Raw genomic sequence first — 24,390 nt, 5'->3', positions numbered from 1 at the left:
CTGATTACATGGTTTCCGTTTTCTTAGTATGATCTTATTGGGTTGATGTGACATTTACATGTGGAATTCAACTCATAATTTTAATCAAAGATAAATAAATGCAAGTAAACAATAAATATTACAAATATGGAAAGGAAAGTATTGTAGAAAAAATATGGGAAGGAAACAATTACACTTCTACAAGTTCAGAAGTTCAATTTGCTGATGGATTCGAACACTAGGCCCACCACCGCTTAAAAAAAAAAGAACACTAGGCCCACTTTGTGCCGCAACCGACTTCGGATAACGGGTGCGTCAGACCCGTCCAGTACCCGGCCCACGACCCACCCAACCAAGCGGCGCCAGTTCTCTCCCTGTCCATCGTCTTTCTCCCCGCCTCGCAACGCAAACCCTAGCCTGCTCGCTACCACCTCCTTGCCCGCCGGCCATGTCGAAGCGCCCGAGGCTCGAGGGCTTCAGCATCCCGCGCCCCACCTCCTACAGCTTCGAGCGCTCCCAGCCCGCCCCGCGGCTCTACGTGCCCGCCGATGACGACCTCGACGACATCGCCTTCTCGGACGACGCCGCCGCGCCCTCAGACGCCGCGGGTGGCGGGAAGCCGGAGGACGACGAGATCGACCCGCTCGACGCGTTCATGGCGGAGATCCAGGAGGAGATCCGCGCGCCGCCCCCGCCGCCCAAGCCCGAGGCGCTCCGCCGCGCGGACTCCGACGAGGACGACGACCCCATGGAGAGCTACCTGCGTGCCAAGAAGGACGCCGGGCTCACGCTTGCCGCCGACGTTATGAACGCCGGGTACAACTCCGACGAGGAGGTGTATGCTGCCGCCAAGGCCGTCGACGCCGGCATGATGGAGTACGACTCGGACGACAACCCCATAGTAGTAGCGGACAAGAGGAAGATAGAGCCCATACCGCCGCTAGACCATTCGACCATCGAGTACGAGCCTTTCAACAAGGATTTCTATGAGGAGAAGCCGTCAGTTTCAGGTGAAACTCTTGTTCCTCCCCATGATAGCAGACGATGTTGAACTTATTTCACCGTTTGATTTTTGGCATACGTATCGTTACCTGTCAATTGAGCGTCATGTTTAGATTACACCGTTGGGCTACTTCAATTTGATATCACCGTATGAGCTCTGACCAGAGGTCTAGCTTCTTTGCTCTGCTTAGTAAATCACAAGTGATAAACCTGGTCATTCCAATTGGATGCTAAGATCTGAAGCACTTTTGCTCCCCATGATAGAATAGCCAGTTTAACTTACTTTGCAGTTTGATTGAGCATATATATCGTTACCTGTCAAATGGGCGTCCTGTGTAGATTATTACCGTTGTGCTACTTCAATTTGATCTCACCACTATGAAATCTGACCAGAGGTCTAGCTTACTTAGTGAATCAAGTGATGAACCCGGTTATTACAATTGGATGTTAAGATCTGAATGCTCCCTTGTCTTGAAATGGAAATTATGCCTTTCACAATTTGGGGATCACTATTTTAGATGGCATGCTTATTGTTTGAATGCCGTCTAGTTGTATAGTACCTCCCAAGTCTGTGTTATTTTGAGATGGGGGAACCGGGTCATCACTTCTTTACAATATCACCAGTCCAAGTTACCCTTCATTAGGACAACAGCCGAAGAGCCATAATATCGCGTCTTATTTCAGTGTAGTACTCACTGTAATTGCTAGTATTAAGAAAGTGGAGCCTTTTTGTTGTTTATCTTATGTTTCCATCCTCTTTTACTGACCCTCCTAAAAAATAGATTGATGAAGCCTATCTATGTTTTAAAGTGAAACTGCAATGGTGCAAGTACTTTTTCATGTTTGATGCGGTAACAACTAGCATGATGTGCATTGAGTATAACTTCTACAGATTGGTCATTCTCATTTTGTATGGTTTAGCAATTCCTACTTGAAGGCATCTATTGACTTCGTACTTGTCTCTTGTAGGGATGAGTCCGGAAGAGGTGGCTGATTATATGAAAAGTTTGTCAATTCGGGTTTCAGGCTTTGATGTGCCAAGGCCAGTTAGAAACTTTGAGGATTGTGGGTTTCCTGTGCAACTGATGAATGCTATTGCGAAGCAAGCCTATGAAAAGCCGACCACAATTCAGTGCCAGGCTTTACCTATTGTACTATCAGGGAGAGATATCATTGGTATTGCAAAAACTGGTTCAGGGAAAACTGCAGCATTTGTTCTCCCTATGATTGTTCATATTATGGATCAGCCTGAGCTTCAGAAGGAAGAAGGTCCAATAGGCGTCATCTGTGCTCCAACAAGAGAATTGGCGCATCAAATATACCTCGAAGCTAAGAAGTTTGCAAAGCCTTACAACCTTCAAGTAGCTGCTGTTTATGGTGGTGTTTCTAAATTTGATCAGTTTAAAGAACTGAAAGCAGGCTGTGAAATAGTTGTTGCTACCCCAGGGAGACTGATAGACTTGCTTAAGATGAAGGCATTGAAGATGTTTAGGGCAACTTATCTGGTTCTTGATGAAGCTGATCGCATGTTTGATCTTGGATTTGAGCCACAGATCCGGTCCATTGTTGGTCAAATTAGACCAGACCGACAAACCTTGCTTTTCTCTGCAACCATGCCATACAAAGTGGAACGTTTGGCTAGAGAAATTTTGAGTGACCCTATTCGAGTCACAGTTGGTCAAGTTGGGAGTGCTAATGAAGATATCAAACAACTTGTTAATGTACTCCCTTCTGATGTTGAGAAGATGCCGTGGCTTGTCGAGAAAATGCCTGGGATGATTGATGATGGAGATGTTCTTGTATTTGCAGCTAAAAAGGCTAGAGTCGATGAGGTTGAGAACCAGTTGAATCAGCGAGGATTCAAAGTTGCAGCACTTCACGGTGACAAGGATCAAGCTTCTCGGATGGAGACATTGCAGAAGTTCAAGTCTGGGATTTACCATGTTCTTGTTGCAACTGATGTTGCTGCACGTGGTCTGGACATAAAGTCAATCAAAACAGTTGTCAACTTTGATATTGCAAAAGAAATGGATATGCATATTCACCGCATTGGAAGAACTGGCCGCGCTGGTGATAAAGATGGCATCGCATATACTCTAATCACACAGAAAGAAACACGATTTGCAGGCGAACTGGTTCATAGTTTAATTGCTGCTGGTCAAGATGTGCCCAATGAACTTATGGATCTGGCAATGAAGGTGTGTTCCTCTAACTTATCTGGGAATTTTTGCGCGTTTTGTCAGCTGTACACATTGTAGTTTAAAATTTATCACGGGCAGCAATGTGCATACTGTCATTGCAATTTACATAGTCATTATCATGAACACAACCCCTCTTAACTGACTTTTTTTTTTAAAATTTCAGGATGGGAGGTTCAGATCAAACCGCGACTCCAGAAAAGGTTTGTCCTGTTTATTTTGATACACAGCATTTTATATGGATGAATGTTTTAGAAAACCGATTATACTAACAATTAATTGTGTTAATCAGGTGGAAAGAAAGGTGGCAAAGGAAAAGGTAGTGGAGGCGGTGGTGGAAGTGGAAGTGGTGGTGGTGGTGCACGTGGGCGCGGCCGTGGCATACGTGGAGTTGATTTTGGCCTTGGCATTGGCTACGGTGATTCCGGGCCACAAGTACCTGCCCCAAGATCTGCCACTGTAAATACGCTGAAGACAGGAATGATGCAAAATTTCAAGAGTAGCTTTGTCTCAGCGTCTTCGAGTGCGCCAAGCAACAGCGCACCTTCGAGGGGTGCAGCTCCCTTTGTAAAGCCGGCACTCCGTGGTTTTGTTTCTGGTGGCACCATAGGAGGAGGACCCCCGGCGCCCTCATTTGTCCCCGCAGCTAGACCTGCAGGAAACAGTAACGAAAATGGGAACTCAAACCCTGAGCGGTACGTGGCTCATGGTACATCGACACAGAAACACTTTATCCTTGCTGTACTCTCTATTCAGTTTGCTAACAACCAGTCAAAATTCCTGTGAATTGCAGCTCGAAGGAGCAACGAAGGGAGAGAAAGCGGCCGTCAGGATGGGATCACTAATAGACCTTTGAACTCCCAGTGTACCAAATTGTCTCCAGTTTTGTTTTATTACCTTCGCAAAACATATTGTTGTAAATTGTAGTTTACATGATGTGAATGATAAAATTGTTGTTCCTATTCCAGTAGTGTATTCCAGTAGTGAGTTGTCTATTCCTGACCTGAAGCATTCTTACATTCATTCGGTCAAAATGTGGAGATCACTGTATCAAGTATGGTAAAAAATGGTTGTGAGACGCTACAACTCTTGTCTTGTGTTAAAGGGCAGTTGATTGGTTGTTCTTTGATCCGTATTACTACAGAATATGTCAATTTTGCTAACAGAGTAACTAATTTGAATATCACAGATACCATTTCTTATGGCCTGTGAAAGATGATGCAGCAGTGTGGTATATAATGCTATTAAAAGTTAAAGCATGCAGTGAAAAACAGTCAAAATAGGCCATCCAAAATGGGTAATCATGTGATGTGTTTGTGGCCATTTTGCCTAGTTTTTTCTTAATGTCTTGTGTTGTTTGTTAATTATGCCACGAACCATATCTTCCTTTAGTTTGTGGAATGCGTGATGTAACCTGTGTGAGCAGAGAAGATGCATTGGAGCAGGTCGTGTGTTGATACCTAGGTTACATAACTTGAGCAGATCCTTTAGTTGACAGGTTTGGCACAGTAAATTGAACTATTGACGCCCAGTGCTTGGGGTGCAGCAGTGTAAATCCATTGCCATGCTTTTCGCGTCTTTGCTACAGTAGTAGTTGGACAGTTCAGGCGATTTTGACAAAAAATAACCTAAAAGTGAAAGATGTGCACGGACTAACCTTTTGTGTGGCGCCCTTCCCATCGACGCCACACTCACCGTGTGACGCCCATGCGAGCGGTGCTACACATCCATGCCGACGTGGCGTGGTCGATGCCGCGTCGTTGACCAGCCCGACGTGGCGAGGATGTGTGGCGCCGCTTGCATGAGCACCACACTTTCTAATGGGAAGGGTGCCACACATCCACTTAAGTGAACCGTCCGCGCCCGCCCCAGCCCGACCCAGCCATTCTCCTCTCCGTTTCTTCTTCCCTCAAGAACAAGGCTGGCGGTTCCTCTCTCCCCCCACCAAATCTCTCCCCAAATCTCTTCTATTTCTCCGCATCCGTCCGTGGAGATCGTTCCCAACCCGTTCCTTGAGGTAATCTCCTCCGTTCTCCTTCTTTTCATCCAATGAATTGATGGATTTGGTTGGATCTACATGTGAAACCCTAGATGTGAAATCCTAGGTTGATTTGAGGGTGGATGTAGATTTGGTTGGATTTTAGGGTTTGTTGAAATAGGAGAAATTGTAGGGCTAGGTTGTATGGCTAGAAACCCTAGGTTGATTTGTGTTGATTATGGTAACTAATGAACACATGTATGTATGTGTTGTTCACATTATGCTAGGGGATGGAAAGAATTGGTCATGTTCATCATGTGGACAAGGATGCTTTTTTGAAGGAAAACCTAGAGCCGAACTCGGAAGAAGTTGACTTGGTGTTTGACCGTAGCCCTAGCTCGCCGAGGTGGTAGCACAAGGGAGGATTGAGTTGAATTAGAATGAGCCAAATGATGGTGTTGAGCTAGAGGGAAGACACAATGTGGGGTTTGGAATGCACACCCGTTGGAAGACAATGCGTATCAACTCCGAGAAACGTTGGTCCGTTTACAAGGAGATGGTGGCCGAGTCACAAGACAAGGCTTTGGAGTTGTTTGCAACCAAAACTGTTGATGCTCATATGGAGCTTGACCTTAACCGGCGCTCCTCCCTCGTTGAAGGTAGGAGTCCACCGCCCATGAGCCAAGAAGAAGCCAACGAATCTCCTATTGTCCAATCTCCCATTGCCCAAGATCCATCGTTGGAGAAGGAGTATGACGAGCATGACGATGGTGATAATGGTTTCGAGATGAATTACAACAATATCGGTGATTTGGATACATATTTGACGCAAGAGGACATGAACCACTCCATTCCTTATTCCCGATGCTATGCCTCGTACTCGGATGATGATGGACCCGATGAAGAAGTTGATGAGGATGGCCTCGACTGGCTAAAGAAGCCGAAAGAGCCGAGATCTTCAAGAAGGTAATCGGACGGGATATTCGGATACCATTGTTCCGTGATGTTAGTTTTGCGGATGGAGCCATGGTTGATGGTGGCAAAAGTTTACTTGTTGGAGCGAGGCCAATTTTCAAGAGAGATGTGGGTGCGAAGACGGCTATGATCTCTAAAGGGCTCACGTTTGATACCTTCTTGGAATTGAAGGTATGGTTTAAGGAATTCTCGATTAAGCATCATCGCAGTTCAATTGAAGGTATTGTTGAAGGAGTTCTTGGAGTATCATGGAGTGCAAGTTTGACCAGATCCGGAATGGAAGGTTGTGAAACGTGGAAGAAGAAAGACAAAGAGGTATCACGGAGATATGGACAGATGAGGTCATTCGGAAAACAAATTATTCCAAGAGGCTCGCAAGCCAACTAATTGTGGATCATGCAATAGTAAGGGGCACAATAGAAGAAAATGTACAAACGGCAAGAAGTCAAAGGGCAATGATGCTAGCACAAGCCAACAATCAAGTAGCCAACAAGCTTCAAATCAATCTCCAAGCCAACAACGTCCTAGTCAACAAACTCCAAGCCATGAAAGTCGAAGCCAACAAGTTCCCGCGCAACAAGGTCCAAGCCAACAAGCTCCAAGCCAACAAGCCCCAAGGCAACATGGTCCTAGGCAACAAGCTCCAAGGCATCAAGCTCCATATCATCAATCACAATGGGGGCAACCTCCAAGGTACATCCGGGCATGGGCAGCCCGGCCGGACGGCCCGACCCGAAAATCCCGGCCGGGCCGGTCGGGCTTGCACTTCGGGCCGGTTCGGCTCGAAATCCGAGCCCGAACGTCGGGCCGAGCCGGGTTCGGCCTTCATTTTTGTGCATTTTAGCCTCGGTCGGGCCGGGCTTTTGCTCGTTCGGGTCGGGTTCGGCTTAATTTATAGGCCCGACGTCGAGCCGGGTTCGGCTTAATTTATAGGCCCGACGTCGGGCCGGCCGGGCTCGGGCCCGATTTTTTACCCGCGAACTTTTTAAGCCCGGCTCGAAACCCGGCCCGGCCCGAACTTTGCACAGTGTGCACTCCAAGGCAACCAAGGATTCATGTAGGGCTTACTAGAGGTCGCCATGGTGGACGTCGGGGTGGTAGTATGCTAGGATACCTAGCGGGTCTTTTTCCGTATGTGTCTCCAATATATTAATTGTATTGTACTTTCTATTTTCCAATTCCTTGACTCATTTTGGTTTTTTTCACTTTTGTTTTCGATATGGCAACTCAACCCATCAAGGGGAAGGAGGCGTGGGAGGGCAATGACAAGGAGGAGTCCGTTTGGAAGGAGGCTTTGAGGACGGTGCGAAGAGGGAGAAGGAAGAAGTTGCAAGGACGGAGAAGGATGAGCATGGCAAGAAGATGGCCGACCGTGCCCGTATGCAAAGGGAGTATGAGCAATACATATGGCGCGAGAAGAAGAGGAATGAGAAGCTTCAGGCCGAACGGGACCGCACATGGAGGGCCGAATTCCGTAAGAACATGCTACTTGCGCGACTAAGACGGGAGAGGGCCAACAGGATGCACCTAGAGGAGGTGGATAAGGAGGCCGAGCGCATAAGGGAGGAAAGAGCTCGAGCTGAAGCTTCAAAGACGGAGGAGAGCCATCGTTTCTTCGACGAGGTGGTTCAAACTCGGCTCATGACATTAGGGAGAATGAAGAATTGGTCGAAGAATCTAGGAAGAAGGCGGGGTGGGGGGAGCTTTCGCCACGCAAAGGATGTCTCGTTTGGCTAGGTTCTTGTTGTCGAACCTTTATGTTGTCGAACCTTCATGTTGTATGAACCTTGATCTTGTCGAACCTTATTGTAATTCAAACCTTGATGCTGTCGAACCTTGATGTCGTCGAATCTTATGTGTACTCTGAACCATTATGTTGTCTGATAGATGTTGTGTGCAATATTGTTTTCAAAACTGTTGAAATATGGTATGACTTGTCATGGTTTAGCACAAGTCAATGTGTGGCGTTCTTGCATGGGCTAGGCGCCACACAGTGACGTGTGGCGATGATGGAAAGACCACCACACAAAAGGTTGGTCCGGTGAAATAATTTGACCAGAAAATCAGCCTCGTGATTTCTTTCACTTTCAGGTTATTTTTTTCAAAATCGCTTGACAGTTCATCGCCTGCTGCGGTACAGCACAGCGCAGTCTCCTTGTCCATGCCGGGCGGGACCGCTGGAATGCGGGAGCACTGGCGTGCGGGTCCACAGAGAACATCTCTTTGGCAAACAGGCAACTCTGGTGGCCTGCGGCCTGCCATTGTCCTGGTACGACGCTGCGGTGCCTCTCTCCTCTTCTTCTTCTTCCATCCCCATTGGCGCTGCCCCACTTCGAGAAGAGAGGGAAATCACGCGAGAAGGGAGGCCATGCCGAAGCCACCGGTGGCGGAGCGGCCGCGGCTGACGCTGGAGGACTACGTCCTCTTCTTCGCCACCCACAGCGGCAACGGCCTCACCATCCACCTCCTCAACCAGATCCTCTTCATGCACGGCTTCATCAAGTTCCACAAGTCCAACAAGGTAGGTACCCCTCCTCCCCAAACCCCTCCCCGCTTTCCGGCTCATCCAACTCCACTTATACTTGTTAATCTCGCGCGCGCAGCCGGTCATCGTCGACGCGCTCAACTCGCTCGCCCTGCTGCGCCCGCGCCGCTCCACCGTCAGCATCAACGCGGCCGGGCCCCCGCCGCGCGCCGCGGCCTCCTCCTCCGCCGCCGAGCTCTCCGCGGAGGACGTCAGGCGCGACATCGAGGCCCTCGGCTGGCGCGCGTGCCCCGTCGGCTCCGTCCTCGCCGTCCGCGCCGGGGCCGCCCCCGTCCCCGTGCCCCTCGCCACCATGCCCCCGCCCGCCTTCCACCAGCGCGTCTCCCCGACCAGCGTGCCTCGGCGCGTCCCCGCTCCTGTCCGGTTCCCCTCCCGCGGCGCCCGCGGCGCCGGGCGGGGCGGCGGGGGGGAAGAGGAAGCACTGGACCCCGCAGTGCAGGGGGAGGACGGCGGTCAGGCAGAGGGAGAAGCGCATCGTGGAGCTGCTCACGCTCCCGTCCGTCGAGGATTTGTCGTCCTCCGAGGAGCAAGGGGAAGGCGCCGTCGCCTTCGCCATTGTTTGATCTGTACCCGTTTCGTATTTAGACCAAGCAGCCAACAACTGCTACTTGTTGATTTGGGCGTCCTTTGTGCTTTGGTGGTGATCTGATAGTCTGTGTTGATTAATTATGAAAACCATGTCGTCTGACTGTTTAGTTAATGCTAATTTAAGTCTGCCTTTGCGCGGTGTGTTTCAGTTTTCTGCCTTTGATGCTAATTCTGATCCTGGTTACTGGTCCCACTCCTTGCTCAGTTGAGTTCAGCGAGGAACTACATGTGCTTTCTCACATAATTTGCAAAACAATGATCTAAATATTAAGCATATACAATGGAATTAGTTAGTAATGTGAAAGATAGGATGATCAAATACCGGTTCGAGGCTGGATGGGATGACCTACACCGACCTTCATTTCTACGATGTTAAGATCATCGCTTTTGTGAAGCTTCGGCGGGGGTATTAGGGCATCTACAACAGGCCATCGAAAACGGATAGTTCGTTGATGTCCGTGCAGCCCGAAGGTGAGGCCCAACGGCGACCAGGAAATGGACAGCGGGCTTGAATATGTCCGTTTGGCCCCATTCCAAGCCTAAATTTGGGTTGGCTTTGCGGTGGCCGCGGACAGCCGATGCGTCGGTGCATGTCCTCCCTTTGTCTTCTTGACCTCGCTCTCCGTGACCGAGGAACTGGAACAAACGCGTGTTCAACGCGTCTTGCCCACCGCCGCATCCTTCTCAATGGGGACTGTCGCTTTTGAGCCCACATCCTTCAATCTGGCCTGTCCACTGCTCTCCGAAAACCCTAGTCCAAACCCTCTGAAGCTTCTCGCGCGGTACCAATGGCGAAGGGACACCGCCGGTTTCGCCCCGCCCGCAACGACCATGAGGCGGACAGACTCGAGCTATGACGGCGAGCGGCGACAACCGTTTCTTCCACGCACCCGTGCCTAGGCCACTGCGACCACCTCCCGTGCCGCGCTCTGAACGACGCACCAACGTTGAGGTGGAGGTGGCGCAACAGTACGCGGAGGCGGCCATACCGCGGCTCTGGAGGGGTTAGGAAAATGTGAGAAATTCTTGAAAAATGTGGGGATTGGGTGAAAACGAGAGGTTCGCCAAATCACCTTCCATCCCCAACCCTTAGGCCTTGTTTACTTCTCTCGTATTTTTCTTCCCAATGGGTATGGGGATGGGAGGGGATTTGGTGTTCACCCAATCCCCTGAAATACCCTTCCCCAAAAATACACTAGTATGATGGAGAGTTTTTGATTTAGAAAAAATGTGGGGATGGGAGGGGATGGGAGGGGATACAGATCAGCGGGGATTTTCTGGGATACGAAATAATCCCCTCTCATCCCCATAAATACCTTAGAAGTAAACAAGGCCTTAGGAATTTGGAAATACTCTAGGTGTAGTAAAGAAGGCCTTAGAAAACAAGGACTTTGAAAAAGTGGGAATTGGGTGAAAACGCTTTATCCACTGAGCTACAGGCGCCCTTGTTGAATTAAATTTCTTATTTTGTTACTTACCTTTTGTTTTCTGAAATTACTTGTTACTTCGGCAATTCTCTATGATTATGCCCTATTGTCCCTGCAAGGCTGACCCGATCTCTCCCGGCTCCTCCTCTTCTTTCTTCTTCTTTCTTCGGCGACCATGATCCAAGCGGTGATGGTCATCAGTACTCTGGGAAAGCCCCGCCTCCTCAAATTCTACAACTTCCAGGTCCCGAACCTTCTCTATCCTCCGCCCCTTTCTCCTCTCTCCTTCTTCCTCTTTATGTTCACGCCCTCTCTCCTCTTCAACCGCCCATCACGTGCTCGGCCAATTTCCCCACCCAGTTCTGGAACCACTTCTGCCATAAATCAATTATGTGCTTGATGAGATGTCTTAGCGACTAAGCCCTGTTCTTTGTTTTCTCTGTGTTCATGGATTAAATTGTGGATGCAGGACCCCGAGAGGCACCAGGAGCTCGTCCGCAGCATCTTTCAGTGTACACTAGATTCGCTTCCCTGTTCTTTTCACCATTTGTATAGTGTGCTTGAGCTGCCGAGTCTCTTCTTGCAGTGCTGTCTGTGAGGCCGGAGGGTGTGAGCAATTTCGTTGAGACCGATGCAATCTTTGGACCGGTAATGCACCCTCTCAGGCTATCCCTGTCTAATCTAATCCAGTAGTAAATCTTGTGCAAAAAGGGAGAAATGACATGCAAATTCGAGCAGTGAACAAGGGAAATTGGAACATTCTTCCCTGGAAGGCAATTGGTTGTAACCTAACTTGCTATCTCACTAGTCAATCTGCGTGCAAGCTGTCCTACTGCTGACTACTAAGCATGTATGCAAATGCTTCAGAAAACTCTTTAAATGAGAGCACCAAACAACTATTTAGCATGTGTTGCTGCAAACAATTAATCAATTGTAAGATTAAATTGGTACTTCGATTAAACTTTTGTGAGGACAAAACTTAAATTATCTGACTAACCTTGTGACTATTTGACCTCCAATAAGTTGTAAGAAGGGTAAAAAGACGCATGATCTCCTTTTTCTCTTCACAGGGGACAAAACTGGTCTACAAGCATTTGGCGACACTATACTTCGTTTTTGTATTTGACAGCTCTGAGAATGAGCTTGCTATGCTCGACCTTGTACAAGGTAGCCTAAACCCTTATCAGCACACTTGTTTCTTCAGTTACTACGACTGATAGGCGCATGTGCAATGAAAGATAAGGCTTCACAGATATACTTTCGGGACGAAATATGTTGAGTGTGTTATCATGCTACACATTATTTCACATGTTTTGGTACAATCCCAGTCTACTGCCTCTCATGGATGTTTGTCTTATTACCATGGTTCTTTCAGTATTCAATATTGATATACAATTTGATTACATTTCTCTGTTCAGTATTTTCTATTCAAATTCTGATTCTTGCTAAACACTTATGCATGTCACCGCACTAGCACATTATTAGCATGCATTCTTTTGTCCATCTAATGCTTGGTGAAGTACTTATCATTGTTCTCCTGTTTCTGTCACTTTAAGATCTTCTTATCAACTCTTTGAGGTCATCAACTAATCTTAAGAAGCGTTATCTTGTCACAGTATTTGTTGAAACATTGAATAGATGCTTCAAGAATGTCTGCGAGCTTGACATTGTATTTAACTTCAACAAGGTACCATGATTCTCTTATTTGATATTTAATCTGGATAGTCACTACTATGATTCTCTCAACGAAAGCAGCAATTTCTGTTCCCCGCAAAAAGAAAATACGCTACTATAATAAAAATAAACAAAGTTCACACCATGTAGCATTGGTTTATTATGATCGTTGATTTGCTGCATGTAATATGTTTTTGGCACATGGATCATATCCGAGTGCGCAATGCAACAAAAACTTAAATATAATAAGATTCACATTACAGCTTGTTGCATATCTATTTCATTATCTGCTGCCAACCAAATTATCATAGTTGACATTCCAAGAAGCATTTTCTGGCTAAGTATATGCTTTTTAAGGTCTGCATATCTATTTCATTATCCACTACCGACCAAATTCTCACAGGGGAAATTCCAAGAAGCATTTTCTGGCCAAGTATATGCTCTTAAGTCTGCATTTCTATTTCATTATCCACTACTGATCAATTTATCAGAGTTGAAAATTGAAGCACTTTCTTGATAAAGGTATATGTTGTGAAGTCATGCTAGTGGCCCACCGAAGTACTTGCATATGAACAAAGAATCAAAAACACAGTTGAAGTGGTGTCTTAAGCACGATTCAGTTTGAAATACAAGTTAGGAAACATTGATAGATGTAATACCTAGTCTTCTCTAGATCTTAGCAACAATGACATAACTGTAATTTAATCATTAATGTCCAGTGTTCCACTGGAAGAGAGCTTGAAGGAAAATAGAGAAAGAGCCAACCCTATTGATCTTTAAACAGAAGACCAGTGACATTCGTTACTAAGCAATGGTGATAGTTGATTATTGAGATTTTTTTAAGGAAAAGGAAAGCTAGGGATGCTTTTGGTCCATAAGAACTCCAAAACCTGCTGATTCCTATGATGCTACTACCCTCAATCCCATTCTTGCTGTAGTGTTTGCATCCTTTAATTGATGGAAGTGTGTGTGTGTGTAGATATGCACAATTTTTTTCTGATCAGACAAAACTCCAGTTGTTCATCCCAGCAGTCTTTTCTCCTGTCATAGTGATGACTGATGAGCGCAGTACTACTTACGAATAACCACCATTCTTCCTCGGCTAATTGTAATATTAAATGCAGCTGCACGCAGTTTTGGATGAAATGATACTGGGAGGACAAGTGATTGAAACAAGTTCAGAGGAAATAATGAGATCTGTAGAAGAGATTGCGAGGTTCTTACTCCCTCGATCCTTTCTGCCCTCACCCTCCCATGTCCCGTTTTTATTCTTTAGTGCAATTCTAACAATGTTGCTCGCTACTTGACACAGGTTGGAGAAACAATCAAGCACGACAAGCCTCATACCAAAGTCGATTTCGCAGCGCTTCAGCCGCTGATTTTTTCCAGTCATTTTCAGGACAGAATTCGTAGGACCTTACCAGAAGAAATCAGATTGGTGTTCGAATTTATCTCCAGCCTGTCAGTTCTCTGAAGTCTTGAGCATCTGCTATTCGACATGAAAACTTATTGGCTGACATACATATCTTACTGTCTCCCACCCAAGAGTTGTAAGTTGTAACCAGAAATGTGACGCACGCCGTGCATGCTGCATCTTTAGAAAGACACTTTTATTGTCTGATGATGTATGAATGCAGTGCTATATGCTCTTCTTTTGGTGTGTAACTCTGTTTTCCATTGGAAACATGTTTCTGTCTCGGAATTAATTCGACAAACAGCATTGCCTGATCATTTTACCATATATCCGTTGCACCATTACAACATTTCACCTCATCATCTCAGTTTTGGTGCTGACAGTGGTTCGCAGCATCCATGACGTCCCAGTTACTTGCAATGTCATTGTATGAAAGTTGACTAAGAAATGGCGAGGATCAAAGGTTTGCATAGACTGATATTAAAAAATCTACTAAAATAAAGGTTTTTTTAATAAAGGGCCGAAAATGGTGAATGGAACCTGGGTGCGCGCGCACCCATTTACGAAAAGTTCAAAAAATGCTATTTTAAAGTTTCCAAAAAATGTGAAGTAAATTTTTGCATGTAGATATTATGTTGATACTTACTCGTGTGTGTTTTCACAGAAAAATACCATTTTGTGTGATCTACACTAAAATGACAAAATGCAAATTCCTATTCCTGTGAATAGTACAAATTCCTGTTCACTATTCTTATTTGGACATTTTGTCATTTTTATGCAGGCCACACACAATGGTATTTTTTCGTGAAAACTCACACGAGTAAGTATCAACATAATATGTACATGCAAAATTTTACTTCTCATTTTTTTGAAATTTTTTAAATAGTATTTTTTTGAAATTTTCGTAAATGGGTGCGCGAGCACCCATGTTCCATTCGTGCGGGTCGCCCCCTCCCCTAGCTTTCAATATAGCAGCCGAAGTCACAGATTTCAGGTTTGTTATTACAACCGACAGGGGTAAACCTCCACCTGGTAATAAAAGGCAAAAAAATGAAGGATTTTAACATGGAAGTTCTCTGAAGTGAAAATCATCGTGAGCTCGTTCTCTAGTTTGAGTCTAAAGTTGGTCACCAAGTGCTATGGAAATCCTCTACCTTCAGCTTTGGAAATTAAGGTGTTGTGTAGAAAATTTCCTAAACTTTCAGAAAAACTATTTGAAGTGCAAATTACATGAACAACCTGTAATATTCGAACCTACAACACAGAACTAAACATCATCGTCACGAGTCCAGACCAGCATATTACTCGTGCTTGCAAATTCCGATATTTCTAGAGCTCAGATTTCTCTCTCGCTAGGGTTTGAGGTGAGGAGCCGCTCCTCTCCCCCGCCCCCATGGCCGACCTCGGCGGCTACGACATGCGGCGGCAGCCGACTGCGGCGGAAGTGGTGGGGCGCCTCAAGGACGACGGCGACTTCGACGCCCTCCGCCGCGCCATCATCCGCAAGGTCAAGGACAACGTAAGGCTCCATCTCCCATCTCCCCCAAATTTCTTTGTCTTAGCGATCCGATTCCGATGTGGTTGCTCCTTCACGATGGAGCCTCGATGTGGCGAAATGGAATTCCCCCGTGGAGCTTTATTACTACCTGATTCATTACCCTTTATGTTTGTACTATATGTGAGTGCATTGCCCATAGAGTTGAAATCGTTCTGCATTGGTTCGATTCCTTTCTGTTCTGTGGTATGATTTGCCCCAGAGGGATCGATTTTAATTGAACCATAGATGTGAATTGAGGCGATCGTGCGTTTTCTATGTTTCATGTTGACAGTTGCTCGAGGGTTGTGTTGGTATTGAAAATATTATTTTTGGGTTCTTGGAGTTTTGCACAAATCGTCCAAGGAAGCTTGGAATGGGAATTTCTCCAGTGGAGCGCTATTACCTGACTCATTAATATTTTGATGTTTGGAAATTGGAATAGGCAGCAGTGCTGATAGAATGGAGCTCGTTCTGCATTGGTTTTATTTGATCTTTTCTGGTTGATGAGTATCAGCCAAGAACTTGCCTATAGGTGTTGCTTGATCTTTAACAGTAGTCACATCATCATTAGTAGGGATAACTAATACGGAGTACTATTTTGTAAGGCGAAAACACACGCACACACAAAGGTCATTTGCACCATGAACTCGATCTTGGTTGTATTGGATTGAAGCGGAACTCCATTCCATGGCGCAAAGGGAATGTGAGGAACTAATGTGGAATCCACATTCTTCAAATGTGGCTCATTTGCGCTGTTAGACTCTTTTAGCTGTTAGACTCAAATGTAAGGAACTAAGTGTGGATTGAAGCAGAACTCGATTTTGATTTTTGCTGTTAGACTCCTTTTCTCTGTTTTAGAAGTTTCCAGTCCACATTCTTCAAATGTGGCTCATTTGCGCTGTAAAACTATGTCACTGTGGTTGGGTTTCAATGTAACCGGGGGGAGCCCTTTTCTCTAAAAAATGTGGAATCCACAATTCCACATGGAACAACTTCTAAAACTCATGCAGTCCGAACAAAGATTGGCTTCGAATCTACATAACTTCAGACTTGTCATCCATATGAAACGTTGACGGCTGTCTATGTTACTCGGACATAGGCATGGGTGTCCGTATCTGACTCGGATTCAGGTTTCCGATTTGATAAGTTTTTTGTTGGACACAGCAAATAACATTTGGAATTTGATAATTTCACGAATTTGGTATGTCTGATTCGGCAATAAAAGGGCATGGATAACCATGTAACACTGCTTGAGGCCCGAGGATGTGAAAATTAAGCACAGGTTTGTGAAAAAAAGGTCTGTAAACCGGTACATCATTTATCTCTTATTTAATTTCCTGTGAGAGACCAATGGTTTTGTCATATACTCATATTGGGACTATGGGAACGTTAGGCTCTACTTGTACAGATGGTGTGTGCAGCGTTGATGGGGGAATAAAAATGAATTACACATTTGGAAAAAAATAACTACAAGGTGGTAACGTACCAATTACCATCACATAGAAAGTTGTTGCTGTCTTGCTGATTGCCCGATTCCCATTTGAAGATTGATTTGAATTAGGCTGAAATGGAAATTAATGATAAGTAGGGAAAAGCTAGAACCAGCGCTTTGCTTTGAATATCCAGTAAGCTTATCACATCTAGATGTAGTAGTTGTTATCAGTCTGGTTCATCCCCTATAAGTAGAGATAGACAATCAAACTACAGCCATCATTGTCATTGATTGTCTGGATAAGCTCATTTGACATGCAGGGTGGTCAAAAGCAACAGAAGCTAGCATAGCACTTAAATTTCATTGATCGATATAGTTTGTAGTAGTTGATGTCAATTTCAGTGATCAATCTAGTTTTGAGGAATAGTTTGATAGTTTTATTGATCAATCCAGTTTTGAGGAATAACTGATATCATCGTTAGCAGTTACTAGTTCAATACATTGCAATGGTCTGGTCACATTGCACAATTATAATGTACTCTTCTTTTGATACTCCCTCCGATCCTAAAATAGTGTCGGTAGCCTTATACAAATAAGTTTTACATTTAAATCCTTGTAAATTCAAGAAAAGAAAGACACCTGTGCGTCCGCGTCACACGCGCGTTGTCTCTCCATTGTTCCAGGCGAAGTAAAGCTCTAATTAATTAACTGCATGCCTGGTCACACGTACGTACGCCGAAGGAACAACACGCCAGCCTGGTTGATGGGACTGCGGGCCAGAGCATAGAGTGTGGAGTGCGGGTTGAGGGTAAAGAAACGGTAAGGTGTTTTTTGCAAAATATCCTGTCTGAAATTTTTTCCGGATCGGACGGAGTACAACAATGCGGCGACTAATAGTCAACTGATGCCCTTTGCTCATTTATCAGCCAGTCATGTTGGATAAGCTGATTTCTAGGTGCTCAACTTCATCTCAAACTTTGTTCCAGTGGCATTGACTCTTTCATTATCTGATTAGGGTCTCTTTCCTTGCTAGTAACGTACACTATACTAGAGGTTTCCTGGTTCTGAGTTAGATGTTATCTGGTTTTTCGTTTTGTAAGTTAATCAATCTTGCCATGCTTCAACTCAACCGCAGGGTTCTTGACCATGTGTCGTTGTACTTTTAGTCTCATTTTGCATTTTAACATATGCCGTGGATTCCACCTTAATGACAGTTTCTGTGCAGGATTAATACCCTAGTATATGAAATCTGCTTATAATTGTTATGCTGCACCAAGTTGAATGAGAGTATTACATGGCCTGCAAAAAATGTTAGCAACCAAAAAATGTTAGCTTGATACTGTCCTGATTTGCGGAATGTGGCCTAATACCACACCGGCAGATAAGAACTTAACGTTGAGCAGTTCTAATGGCAAATTATTTTGCAGGAGGTGCTGCGCAACAACATAATCGCAGAAGTCAAGCAGTCAACGGTACTTAGTGAAGATGGGTCTGAAAAGTTTAAATTAAAAGAACTCTCTGATGCAATTTTTCAGGATGTTGGGTAAGCCGGGCCTTCTTTCTCCTTCAAACATTTGCACTTGTTACCACTGTGTACTAGATATCAGCAACTTATCTGTACTCTGCTATGCTGCATTTCCATATTAGGAGCAAAATAATGGGCCAAATCTCAGACGAGGTATGGAGTGTCATCCAGTCGAAAGAAACAGATATCCGAGGAACAGTGGAAGTTATCTTCAACAGGATAATGAACCCTGAACAGCAACAGGATGCTGGCCCTTCGTCCAAGAAGCTGAAGAGAAATGACAAAGAGGAGCAAGTCTCGCCACCAAAAGCTTCAACCTCTGTTACAGCCAAGCCGGAAGAAGAAGATGATGATCCAGAGGCACCACCAGGGTTTGGTTTCAGTAACCATCAGAGCAGCAACAGCATGGTAAAGCTGGACCAGCCTTTGAATGGGGAGAATCATTCCCATGCGAAACCAAGTGAGGATAAGCCAGTCGATGCTGGTAGTTTGGGGGATGCCGACGATGAGGATCCTGATGTGCCTCCGGGATTTGGTTAATAGTCTTGCGATCTCCTATGACAGTGCCGGTGTTTCTTTGGCAGCAATGTTGGGGGAAGATTTCATGTTTGCTGCTTGAGAGGTGTATGTAGCCATGTTCATGCCACCCCTTAGCTTTAGCTTTTGTTGTACGGAGTATTAATCAGAAGACTATCAATAGACTAAATGGTTTCCCCAATGATGACTTGAACATGCGCGTCGTCTTCGGATCGTGTTAATTTACTTCCTGAGAGTGGTGCCTATTTGTTTATCTATCTAATGACTGAAGCAGCAAATATGCACGTCTGCAAGTAAAATGGATTCTGTTTAAAGCCAATGAGTTATGTTTAGTTCTGTAGGGTGAACTGAGGCCCATGAATCATGAGTGCATATGAACTGTAGGGTGAACTGGATTCATATTTGTTGCTTGAGAGGCGTAGTTGTTCATATGAATCTTGAGTCATGAAACTATACCTGGGCAAAATTTGGGCCAGGCCAGGCCTAAAAAAGCCCTAAGCTAGAAATATAGGCCCGAGCCTGATCCAACCGTCGGGCCTAGAGATCACCCTGAAATGTGGAAAAGCCTGGCCCATCCAGACTCTAGCCTAAATCACATATTTTGGAGGAGACTTGCCCGGCCAACATGCAATCTTGGCCTGGTCCTGCCTAGGATTTTCACCAGTACAAAAAAGTGTTGGTGACAACTGTCGAGCTCATGCGGCAATGGAGAAACCGAAGGAGATGAGAGTGCCGGTTGGGAGGTGAGGGGATTGGGTACAGAGTAAGGGGTATGCTTTCAAAATAGTAACCGTGCGGCGCTCAGCAGGGCTGTCTCTCGAAAAACGGCTGAATCAGCTGTTCCTCTCGGGCCAACTTTTGGTCTGCTTTAAACACCGTGTTATGTAACATTTCAGTGCGAGCTAGGCTTCCAAACGGTCGAATTTTGGCCCACTGAATACGGGAAACCCCATTGTTGGCAAACCAATCAGGCCCCAGGGGGTCGAAAGAAAAAAAAAAGTTGAGAAGCCAGAAATCACGGGTAAACAATAAATTTAACAAAGAAAACATTTTATTGTGCAGAGAGGCTGACATCAGGGACCCACCAGCCATCAACATAAATGGCTCGATCGGGAAACGTCAACCAGGTCGAAACAAAAGGGCGCGACAAAAAAAATATAGAGCCATAGACGCTGCCATCAGGGTCCCACAATATGTGAGTGCCGATTTGCGTTGACTTGGCCAGTGCACCGGAGAATTCCTCATCCACTGCGTAATGGACGATTTGTGACGGTTTTACCAAACCCGTGGGTGGTTAGCTATGAGATCAATATCAATGCATATGCCAAGCTATATTATCTTGTTGATGGATCGGACCACAATAGTGAAGGCGGTCCTTAATCCTACAAAAGAGAAAACGAAGAGGTTTGCCTAGAGGCAAGATGCTTGTAGAAAAGATGTGGAGCGGGCATTTGGTATGATGCAAGCTCGTTGGGCTATTGTTCATCGCCCTTCTAGAACGTGGAATGTTCAGACCATGTATGGGGCGATGACTGCTTGTGATCATGCACAACATGATCGTTGAGCAAGAGCGTGACAACAACCTCCATGATCAAGCATGGCAATTTCAGAGTGAGTTGGTCGAATTGCAGCCAGAGGAATCAACGTTTGAGGAGTTTCTCCATATGCACACTAAGCTTCATGATAGCCACATATCCACTCGTCTACAAGACGAATGAAAAGTAGTCATCCCATAGAATTTAAGTTGTTTAGTTATGAATTGTGTTCTTCTTTATTTTCGGCAATTCTATTTGTTTAATTATGGATTTAATCATGTGAAAGTTGTCTTTTATTTGTTGATTGGGTGTAATAACTTAACAATATTTATTTTGCAATATTTATTTTCAATTTCTATGTGTTATTTGGAAAATATGGTGAGAAATGAATGAAAATGGCTTGGCCGGACCAAAATGCGTTGGGCCACTGGGTGTCAAAACGAGACCTGTTAAATATCCGCGGTCCATTTCTTATGTCCGAAATCTGTCATGCCGCTGGAGATGCCCTAACTCTTTCTCAATGTTTGATCGTGGACATGTTTACTCGCTTATCGTCATTTTGGTCCGGCCCCCGATCAAAAGTTCGAAATTCAAAATCCACATCCATCCAAAAATTATTGGTTCCGTTGACCAGGTCTCCCTAATACGAGGACAAGGTGGCCTCGGCTTTCTTCCTTCCGATCCGATGAGCTGATCGGATCAAAAGGAAGTGGAAAAAGCCTGCAGCTGCCCAATCGTACTGAACGCCATTAATTCCTTGCTCTCTGCTCTGCGCGCGTTTTCCGCACAAGGCACCCCACCCCGAGCAGGTAGCGTACGTGAGTTGCGTTGCGTACGAGCCTGCACCAAGCACGGGGGCGGGTCGGCCTTGGCCGAGACAAAGAACGAGGCACCATCTCGCAAAGCAGAGAAGAGAGGGGGAGAGGAGAGGAAGATCTGAGGGAGCGGCGGCCATGGCCGGGCCTTGGAAGAAGCCTCTGTGGGGAGGGCCCCTGACGCTGGAGAAGTACCACCGCTTCTTCGTCGATCCTTGGGGCGCCAGCATCACCAACGACCAGCTCAACCACGTTCGTGCCCACCAAATCTCTCTATCTGCAGCACTCATTCATTCATTCATTCATCTAGAATCGGATCTGTTCTTCCTTCATTCACTGTCCTTTGTTTTTCCTAAATATGTTTTTTCATTCATTCATGTGAGTGTTTGCGGCCCATCGTTATCCTTCCATGTTCCTCTATCAGTGTATCACGTTCTCGAATCGGATCTTAGTCAGAGGCTTCTGTTCGTTTACTGTCTTTACATAACTGAACCTGTTCTTTCAGTTTGTCTTTTTACTGAATCTGTTCTTCTTTCTCTTTGTTTTTTTTTTTTTTTTTACTAAATCTGCTCTTCTCTAACCTTGTTTCTTAACTGAATATGTTCTTCTTTCTCTTCTTTTTACTGAATCTGTTCTTTTTTTCACTTTTTTTTACTGAAACTGTTCCTTTCTTTTATTACTAAATCTGTTCTTCCTTCATTTTAATTATTAAATCCGTTTTTGGGGATTTCCTGTATTAAATTTGATGTCTTTATGGTGTGCGCTCGTTTGATTCTGTTTGCAGATCATCTCCATGCATGGCTTCGTCAAGCTACCGCCGAACAAGGTTTTCTCCCGTTCCTCCTCCTCCTTGTTTACCTTCAGTTTCTTCCGCTGCTGTTATCCTGACGGGATGGGGGTTTTTGTTGCGAGGAGCAGAAGAAAATGATGGACCAGCTGGTAGGCCACACGGACCTGCAGCCGCCGCGCCGCTCGACTCTGCACAGCGCGGCGCCCGCGGCCCGGCCCTCCGCCGTGAGCATCGCACCCGCGCAGGTCGCCGCCGACGTCGACGCGATCGGCTGGACGGAGTGCCCCATTGGCTCTGTGGCCGCCTTCGCTGGCTTCGGGGAGGGCGCACCGGAGCGGCTGGAGCCCATGCCCCCGCCCGCCCACCACGTGCTCGAGCTGGTCGTGCGACGCGCGCGCTCCAAGCGGACGCGCGGCTCTGCGTATCCGCGCCGTGCCGCGGCCGTGAAGGCGGAGGAGATGGAAGAGGACATGGAGCTCGAAGAGGCCGGCATGGAAGAGGTCATGGAGCTCGAAGAGGCTGTCATGGAAGAGGTCATGGAGCTCGAAGAGGCGGACATTTCGCAGCCGCCACCGTCGCCTCCGCCGCTGTGGATGCGCTCCCCGACTCCGCCGCCTCCGTCCCCGTCGCCCACGCGGCCACAGACGGCGGCGGTGCTTTCTCCGCCTTCTTTGCCGTGCGCGGTCCAGCCTAGCCTCTCATCGCCACCAGGCTTCAGCTCACCACCGCCACCAGGCTTCGGCTCACCCCCGCCACCCGGCTTCAGTTCGCCGCCACCACCAGGCTTCAGCTCGCCTCCACCACCAGGTTTCGGCTCGCACCCGCCACCGCGCTGGCACCAGCCTACGTTGGCGCCTCTCCCTATCCCACCACCAGGCTTCGGTTCGCCACAGGTGACGCCGCCTCTTCCGCAGCCATCCTGGGGCTTGCCTGCAGGACCGCCACCATTCTGTCAACAGCCAGTGCCGCCGTCTTATCCGGCACCGTGCTGGGGCGCGCCCTCTGTGCTGCCGCCACAGCATGCGGCCTGGGGCTGGCCGCATCCACCGCCGCGCTGGGCACCACCTCATATGCTGGAGCAGCAGCGGCCGCCGCCACCGTGGGGCTTCATGGAGCCGTCGGTGCCTTATCCTATGCCACTGCAACATCAGCCGTATTTTGAGGGGCATCAATGGCCGCAGCCACCGTGGGGCTACATGGAGCCGTCGGTGCCTCCTCCTATGCCGCTGCAACATCAGCCGCATTTTGAGGGGCACCAATGGCCACAGCCACCGGGGGTGTCCTGGCCGGTGTTTTAGAAACTGCTAAGTTTGATGGTTTAGAGCATCTCCAGCCACGTCCCCCAAACCGTCCCCCAAACCGCGCCGGATTGAGCGTTTGGGGGACGTGTTTTGCTCGTGCCGCGTTTGGGGGACGTCGCTCCCCAGCCGCGTCCCCAAACGCCGCCCCCAAATGAATATTTGTGCAGGAAAATAAAGGTTTTCATTCAATTTTGATTATATATTACAAAGTTTGAATGAAACGGCTAGATTTCATCTAAACCTAGGCTACGACCGCCCGCGGCGCGTTCGACGGCCCCGCCCGTCGTCGCCTCCCCTACGCCGCAGCTCCTCCTGCGCGCGCCTCCTCTCCTTGCGTTCGGCGGTGGCCGGACGGTGCCGCTCCCGCCGATAGTCCTCCTCCGCCCTCCCTCGCCGGGCCGGCGAAGGGAGAGCTCGACGGCGCGACGAATCCGCGCCTCTTCGCGGGCACGGGCGTCGTCCCGGAGCTTCTTCTCCGACTCGAAGGACTCGACGAGGGCGCGTTGCTGATCGGCCGTCTCGTCCGGGTGCGGGGCGTCGTCGTCGGACCAGTCGAACTCATCGTCGTCGTCGTCGTCCTCCACCTCGGTCTCCTCCGCCTCGGCCTCCTCCTCCATTGGCGCCTCCTCCTCCACATCCGTTGGCGCCTCCATCATCGCCGCCGCATGCGCGTCGGCCGCCGCCAATTGCTCCGCCCGCCTCCCCCATAGCGCCAGTAAGCGCCGACTCCCGCCGTCGACGCTCCTCCGCCGTCGCCTGCTGCTGGAGCTCGATCGACTCACGCCGCCGGCGCTCGATCGAGTCACCGCCGTTCGCGGAACGGCGCCGCCGCTCATCGCGGCCGGCGCCGGCGCTCGTCGGCCCATCGCTGCTCCATCTCCTCCCGTACGCGGCGCGCGTCGCGCCTCTTGTCCCGTCGAGGCGTCGAACGCCGCAACGGTGTCGCACTTCGTTGCTCTGCCACGCCGCTGCGCCGCCGCGGCCTCCTCGAGCTGCGGAGGCGGGGGCGGAGAACGCCGCTAGATCCGCCGCTGCTGCGCGCTCACGCCGGCGGCGGGCCTCCTCCTCGAGTGCCTCCTCGAGTGCCGCACGCCGCTGCCGGCTCGTCAATGGAGGAGACGGCGGTGGAGGAAGTGGC

At 47.6% G+C, this 24,390-nt stretch overlaps 5 protein-coding genes across 6 annotated transcripts; all 5 read left to right on the top strand.

Annotated features, from left to right (window-relative positions):
• Nucleotides 1–377: 377 nt before the first annotated feature.
• On the top strand, nt 378–4,146 carry LOC124681644 (DEAD-box ATP-dependent RNA helicase 24-like). 2 transcript variants are annotated; one of them, XM_047216515.1, is made up of 5 exons: nt 378–989; nt 1,951–3,179; nt 3,346–3,382; nt 3,472–3,870; nt 3,969–4,146. In XM_047216515.1, exons 1-5 carry the CDS (start codon nt 428–430, stop codon nt 4,022–4,024), a joined length of 2,283 nt encoding a protein of 760 aa, XP_047072471.1. In that variant the 5' UTR covers nt 378–427; the 3' UTR covers nt 4,025–4,146. The 2 variants fall into 2 exon arrangements, with proteins under 2 accessions (XP_047072471.1, XP_047072470.1); XM_047216514.1 differs by having other exon boundaries at nt 3,472–3,874; nt 3,973–4,146.
• Nucleotides 4,147–8,467: 4,321 nt separating this feature from the next.
• LOC124681643 lies at nt 8,468–9,474 on the top strand. Its single transcript, XM_047216512.1, has 3 exons — nt 8,468–8,653; nt 8,736–9,134; nt 9,415–9,474. The coding sequence occupies exons 1-3, from the start codon at nt 8,501–8,503 to the stop codon at nt 9,472–9,474; spliced, it is 612 nt and encodes a 203-aa protein (XP_047072468.1). The 5' UTR covers nt 8,468–8,500.
• Nucleotides 9,475–11,191: 1,717 nt separating this feature from the next.
• LOC124681645 (AP-3 complex subunit sigma-like) lies at nt 11,192–13,818 on the top strand. The gene is made up of 4 exons (XM_047216516.1): nt 11,192–11,859; nt 12,309–12,379; nt 13,491–13,582; nt 13,679–13,818. Exons 1-4 carry the CDS (start codon nt 11,739–11,741, stop codon nt 13,743–13,745), a joined length of 351 nt encoding a protein of 116 aa, XP_047072472.1. The 5' UTR covers nt 11,192–11,738; the 3' UTR covers nt 13,746–13,818.
• Nucleotides 13,819–15,085: 1,267 nt separating this feature from the next.
• LOC124681646 lies at nt 15,086–19,017 on the top strand. Its single transcript, XM_047216517.1, has 3 exons — nt 15,086–15,299; nt 18,177–18,292; nt 18,397–19,017. The coding sequence occupies exons 1-3, from the start codon at nt 15,174–15,176 to the stop codon at nt 18,812–18,814; spliced, it is 660 nt and encodes a 219-aa protein (XP_047072473.1). The 5' UTR covers nt 15,086–15,173; the 3' UTR covers nt 18,815–19,017.
• A 2,282-nt stretch (nt 19,018–21,299) lies between these two features.
• Nucleotides 21,300–23,249, top strand: LOC124681642 (extensin-like). Its single transcript, XM_047216511.1, has 4 exons — nt 21,300–21,413; nt 21,946–21,987; nt 22,074–22,394; nt 22,461–23,249. The coding sequence occupies exons 1-4, from the start codon at nt 21,300–21,302 to the stop codon at nt 23,247–23,249; spliced, it is 1,266 nt and encodes a 421-aa protein (XP_047072467.1).
• Nucleotides 23,250–24,390: the final 1,141 nt, after the last annotated feature.

Source organism: Lolium rigidum, unplaced genomic scaffold (assembly GCF_022539505.1).
Source record: "Lolium rigidum isolate FL_2022 unplaced genomic scaffold, APGP_CSIRO_Lrig_0.1 contig_51064_1, whole genome shotgun sequence".
NCBI classification, from domain to species: Eukaryota; Viridiplantae; Streptophyta; class Magnoliopsida; order Poales; family Poaceae; genus Lolium; species Lolium rigidum.
This window is presented reverse-complemented; position numbering and strand designations above follow the sequence as displayed.